At 52.0% G+C, this 6,000-nt stretch overlaps 1 protein-coding gene across 1 annotated transcript in view; it reads right to left on the bottom strand.

Moving 5' to 3' along the window:
• Positions 1-212: 212 nt before the first annotated feature.
• The window catches only part of LOC134206575 (rapamycin-insensitive companion of mTOR), a 43,805-nt gene continuing 38,017 nt past the window's right edge, over positions 213-6,000 (bottom strand). Inside the window, exons 6-9 of the mRNA XM_062682301.1 lie at positions 2,230-3,570; positions 2,087-2,169; positions 951-2,005; positions 213-880 (exon numbers count right to left, since the gene is read on the bottom strand). Coding sequence (XP_062538285.1) covers positions 407-880; positions 951-2,005; positions 2,087-2,169; positions 2,230-3,570 — 2,953 coding nt within the window. The 3' untranslated portion in view covers positions 213-406. The remainder of the gene's footprint in view (positions 881-950; positions 2,006-2,086; positions 2,170-2,229; positions 3,571-6,000) is intronic.

The raw sequence follows: 6,000 nt of genomic DNA, 5'->3' as shown, positions 1-6,000 counted from the left end.
TCATTTCGCATTTTTGTCTCAGGTTTTCCCAGAGACAAGCAAAGGTACCTCCGGGGGTACATGTACCCCAGTTTAAGAACCGCTGCATTAGAACATACGAAATTTCGACTTTGTAGAGTTGTTGTAGGGTAAATAAGGCTGTAAATAAACGATTGATAAAAGTGTTATCTTGAAATTATGCATTTCTACAACAAAATAATTATTATTCCACATCCAGTTCAAATAAACTTATGTCAATTCTATTTCCCGTAAAATTGCCTCCTCTAAAACCTCACCAATCACGTGTTCCTAGAAATGAAAACACCTTTGCACCTAAAAAGCAAACATAACACACTAAACTGCATCCGCTATCAAACCTCGGTCGTACTTGTCCTTCCATCTTTCTTTCACAAACACACACAGTTTTTCACTTCTTCGCCGTCAGTGCGGCCTCCGATTTGCTCCCCTTAATGAGCTGCTGCTCCAACCTTTGCTCGCAAAACAAAGCCGGAGCGCCCTGCTGCATTGCGCTGGTCGGACTTGTGACTGCGCTGCTGCTTCTGCTGTCGCCCGATGTTACACCTGGCGGCGGACCCAGTATCGTCACACCGAATGTCGTTATGATGCCGCCGGTCGGCGTCGTAGGCGAATAGTCCGTCACCGAGCGGCCCGACGACGATCCCCGGTCCCTGCGGATGGGGAACTTGTTTTTGGTACAGCTCAGGTCCAGCTCCAGCGTGTTGAAGCGCGGTCGGGTTTTATATTTGGTATTCTGGTTGTGGGATATGGCTCCCGATGCCGACGAGGATGACGGGGGATCGTCGTCGTCGGAGCGACCGGCTGCCAAGTCTTTGGTGATACCGTCCGGGAGGTCCGTACCGGTCGAGTGGCGGTTCATTGCCTGTAAAATGTGAAACGTGTTAGTCTTGTTACCGCATTGTCGAATCTTCCAAAATATTATTGAGACTTACCTTTTCCACCTGATGCTGGGCAATTTGCACCCTCAATCCTACCCCTTTCGGGGTCGAACTAAGCTCAGCTAAATTTTCGACGCTGGTTTCGTACAGACTTGCCATCGGTGGTGATCGCACATGATGTGGCTTGAGAGCCGGACCCGTCTGACCAGTGCTGCTACTGTCACTGATCCCGTTATTAACATTACCACTTCCAACACTCGTGTTTCCGCTTTCGCCCGAGACAGGCGAAGGCACCTTGCTATTGCGAGTTACATCGTTATTCGAGCTCAAATGCGTTGTATTGCTAGTTTCGTAATTTGTTTTTCCACTGTGATTAGTCCTCACATCAGAACCACCAACTGCACTTACTTTAGACCCTCCCGGCGATATAACTTGTTTCGACCCAGACGGCGATGACGCCTCCCCATTCAACGGAACTAAATCATCCGGCCCACCCAGCCGATCCATTTTGGCCGTACTGATCTCCTCCGCTTCGCGATAGAAACAACCAAAGTCCAAATCGAGGAACAGCTCTTGTAAAAACCGCCTTGACCCTAGTCGATACGTGTTTCGACCGAGCTGTTGGCACACCTCGGAGTAAAGGCAGATGTCTTGGAACGCGCTCGGATGCTTCTGCTTCAGTTCCAGCAGCTGCGTACGGCTCTGCTTGCTCCACACGGGATTGGCCATCCGTTGGACGTGTCGCAGAATGCTTGCCCTAGTGCGGTCCACCTCGTCGCTGAAGGAACTCTCCGACGAGTTGAAGAACTCACTGCGACTGCTGGAACTGATGCCAGACGGGTCAAGCCGTCGGCGGCAGCACTGCAGGCACTCGTCGCGAACGTGTCCCACTCCGTTGCTGTCAACGGAATTGGCACGTAAGAGTTTGATGGAATCGGCCGATTCACGATCCACGATCTGTATGTTGCTGGTTGCGGCATTCGAACCTCGGGAGTCCAGCTCAACCGAGATGTTAGAGTCGAGCTCGTTGAGGGTGAAATTCGAAACGTACGTACCGGAGGACTCTTCATGGGGGAACAGATTGAGGATGTTTCGCGGGAGACAGATTCCTGAAAGCAGAGGAAAGGATGACATATTAGGTATGAATAAAATAATTAGACAGTCAGAATCTGAGATCTAAAAAACCTTACCTGCATAACAGGGTCCCCGTATTTCTGCCTGCATTTGAAGTCTCTGATGCTTGATCCGTAAACTCTGTCGAAATTCGTCATACCTGCGAAAAACAAATAATTTTTAAACCCACAACATATCAAAATTTTTCCATCGACCTTACCCCATCACCGCATTGAAGCTATGGTTTCGATCCAGGCTGCGAACCTTGAGCTTCCGCTGCTGTTCGTACAGCACTTTTGACGCCCGCAGCCGGAACCGCGAGATGGTCGAAGTGGACGACGAGGACGTCACGCTACCCATGGTATCGTCCATCATCTCCGCCAAATCGTCCGCTGCCGATTCGGATAACATCGGTCGGCAGCGTCGGCGCAGTATCCGAAGGGTGTGATAGCCGTACAGATCTTGGGCCGTCATAAAGCTGGTTTCCTTGAGCGGTAATCCCGTGAGCGAGACCCGCCGGTACTTTTCCTCCGTGGATAGTTTCTTCAAATCAATCAGGTTCGAGCTGCTTGGGATGGGCGAGAGTTGGCCCTGCTGCATCATGTCGGCGTGGAAGCGACTACCGAAGATGGACTCGTAGCTGCTCACGCCGGACGTGTTGGAATCCGTGCCGGAGTTGTAGCGTGTTCTCGTATAGGTTGGGTAACTGGGCATTTGACCGGAAGCTGGCGGGGCCGTCGTACTCATCAAACTAATGCCGTCCGTTGTTTTGGACTCCGAGAGGGAGCGTTTATGGGTTTGCGAAGATGGAGTTCGATTCGGGCCGAGGATGCTTTCCGGGAGGGTTTTGGATCGGGACGTAGACGCAGCGGCACAATCGCTTTGATCTTCACCGACGGTTGTGCTTTCCATACGTGAAACGATCAGTTGCTCGTCGGAATCGTTCTGGATTAGTGGTTCATTCGTTTCCAGCAGTGCAGTGTAGTTGTAGGGTGGGAATTCGTAGTTATGTCGGACGGGAGTGTTGAACTGCTTGGGAAACCATTCATCTGGTTCGTTGACAGGCCAGTAGGTGCTGCGATCGTGCCGAACCGCAATCCAATCGAGCTTCTGCAGGACTTCGGCGCCCATCTGGGTGGTGGAGATCAGACAAACGCAGTTGAAGGCCGTCGAACGGACCGAATAGACTTCGGCGTATTTGGCGAGCTGTACGAAATGTTCGAAAACGGTTGCTGAAATTTCGTTCAGATAGGAGACTCCTTCCTTGCTGGTGCTGAAATGCGCCAAAGCCCACATGGCTGCCTTCAAGGCTATGACATCCTTCTCGTCGGTGCACTTGGCCAGCAGAAGGGTGTCGATGAGAGTTAGAAGCTCGCCGTGGGCCTGCAGATGGGTTATCCCCTTGGTTGTCTGCACCAGTTGGCCGTACAAATGTGGTAACATGTTGGGAGCGGTAACGCCTACCCGCTGGGCGCAATGTCTTCGGCTGTACGTTCCGTCCTCGGTTTTGGTATGTTGCGTCAGGTGGGCGTGGATATCGGCTTCGATCAGTAGGACGTATCTGCGACAGGAGAAATTTTGTTGTCATCGTTAATGAGAATGAAGCAAAGTGGGAATAGTGCAAGGTGGCGTGAAAGTTCCTCCAAGAAATTTTTCCGGAAGTTCCTCCAGGAATTCCTCCGGAAGTTCCGCCAGGGATTCCTCCGGAAGTTCCTCCAGGAATTCCTCCGGAAGTTCCTCCAGGAATTCCTCCGGAAGTTTCTCCAGGAATTTCTTCGGAAGTTCCCTCCAGAAGTTCCTCCCGGAATTACTCCGGAAGTTCCTCCCGGATTTCCTCCGGAAGTTCCTCCCGGATTTCCTCCGGAAGTTCCTCCCGGATTTCCTCCGGAAGTTCCTCCCGGATTTCCTCCGGAAGTTCCTCCCGGAATTCCTCCGGAAGTTCCTCCAGGAATTCCTCCAGGAATTCCTCCGGAAGTTCTTCCAGGAATTCCTCCGGAAGTTCCTTCAGGAATTCCTCCGGAAGTTCCTTCAGGAATTCCTCCGGAAGTTCCTTCAGGAATTCCTCCGGAAGTTCCTTCAGGAATTCCTCCGGAAGTTCCTTCAGGAATTCCTCCGGAAGTTCCTTCAGGAATTCCTCCGGAAGTTCCTCCAGGAATTCCTCCGGAAGTTCCTCCAGGAATTCCTCCGGAAGTTCCTCCAGGAATTCCTCCGGAAGTTCCTCCAGGAATTCCTCCGGAAGTTCCTCCAGGAATTCCTCCGAAAGTTCCTCCAGGAAGTTCCTCCAGGGATTCCTCCGGAAGTTCCTCCAGGGATTCCTCCGGAAGTTCCTCCAGGAATTCCTCCGGAAGTTCCTCCAGGAATTCCTCCGGAAGTTCCTCCAGGAATTCCTTTGAAAGTTCCTCCAGGAATTCCTCCGGAAGTTCCTCCAGGAATTCCTCCGGAAGTTCCTCCAGGAATTCCTCCGGAAGTTCCTCCAGGAATTCCTCCGGAAGTTCCTCCAGGAATTCCTCCGTAAGTTCCTCCAGGAATTCCTCCGGAAGTTCCTCCAGGAATTCCTCCGGAAGTTCCTCCAAAAATTCCTCCAGAAGTTCCTCCAGGAATTCCTCCGGAAGTTCCTCCAGGAATTCCTCCGGAAGTTCCTCCAGGAATTCCTCCGGAAGTTCCTCCAGGAATTCCTCCGGAAGTTCCTCCAGGAATTCCTCCGGAAGTTCCTCCAGGAATTCCTCCGGAAGTTCCTCCGGAAGTTCCTTCAGGAATTCCTCCGGAAGTTCCTCTAGGAATTCCTCCGGAAGTTCCTCCAGGAATTCCTCCGGAAGTTCCTCCAGGAATTCCTCCGGAAGTTCCTCCAGGAATTCCTCCGGAAGTTCCTCCAGGAATTCCTCCGGAAGTTCCTCCAGGAATTCCTCCGGAAGTTCCTCCGGAAGTTCCTCCAGGAATTCCTCCGGAAGTTCCTCCAGGAATTCCTCCGAAGTTCCTCCAGGAATTCCTCCGGAAGTTCCTCCAGGAATTCCTCCGGAAGTTCCTCCAGGAATTCCTCCGGAAGTTCCTCCAGGAATTCCTCCGGAAGTTCCTCCAGGAATTCCTCCGGAAGTTCCTCCAGGAATTCCTCCGGAAGTTCCTCCAGGAATTCCTCCGGAAGTTCCTCCAGGAATTCCTCCGAAGTTCCTCCAAGAATTCCTCCGGAAGTTCCTCCAGGAATTCCTCCGGAAGTTCCTCCAGGAAATCCTTCTGAAATTCAACCAGGAATTTCTCCGCAAGTTCCTCCAGGCTTTCGTCCGAAAGTTCATCCAGGAATTCCTTCGTAAGTTCCTCCAGGAATTCCTCCGGAAGTTCCTCCAGGAATTCCTCCGGAAGTTCCTCTAGGAATTCCTCCGGAAGTTTCTCCAGGAATTCCTCCGGAAGTTCCTCCAGGAATTCCTCCGGAAGTTCCTCCAGGAATTCCTCCGGAAGTTCCTCCAGGAATTCCTCCGGAAGTTCCTCCGGAAGTTCCTCCAGGAATTCCTCCGGAAGTTCCTCCAGGAATTCCTCCGGAAGTTCCTCCAGGAATTCCTCCGGAAGTTCCTCCAGGAATTCCTCCGGAAGTTCCTCCAGGAATTCCTCCGGAAGTTCCTCCAGGAATTCCTCCGAATTCCTCCGGAAGTTCCTCCAGGAATTCCTCCGAATTCCTCCAGGAATTCCTCCGGAAGTTCCTCCAGGAATTCCTCCGGAAGTTCCTCCAGGAATTCCTCCGGAAGTTCCTCCAGGAATTCCTCCGGAAGTTCCTCCGGAAGTTCCTCCAGGAATTCCTCCGGAAGTTCCTCCGGAAGTTCCTCCAGGAATTCCTCCGGAAGTTCCTCCAGGAATTCCTCCGGAAGTTCCTCCAGGAATTCCTCCGGAAGTTCCTCCAGGAATTCCTCCGGAAGTTCCTCCAGGAATTCCTCCGGAAGTTCCTCCGGAAGTTCCTCCAGGAATTCCTCCAGGAATTCCTCCGGAAGTTCCTCCAGGAATTCCT

Source organism: Armigeres subalbatus, chromosome 1, assembly GCF_024139115.2.
Source record: "Armigeres subalbatus isolate Guangzhou_Male chromosome 1, GZ_Asu_2, whole genome shotgun sequence".
In the NCBI taxonomy this organism is placed as follows: domain Eukaryota; kingdom Metazoa; phylum Arthropoda; class Insecta; order Diptera; family Culicidae; genus Armigeres; species Armigeres subalbatus.
This window is presented reverse-complemented; position numbering and strand designations above follow the sequence as displayed.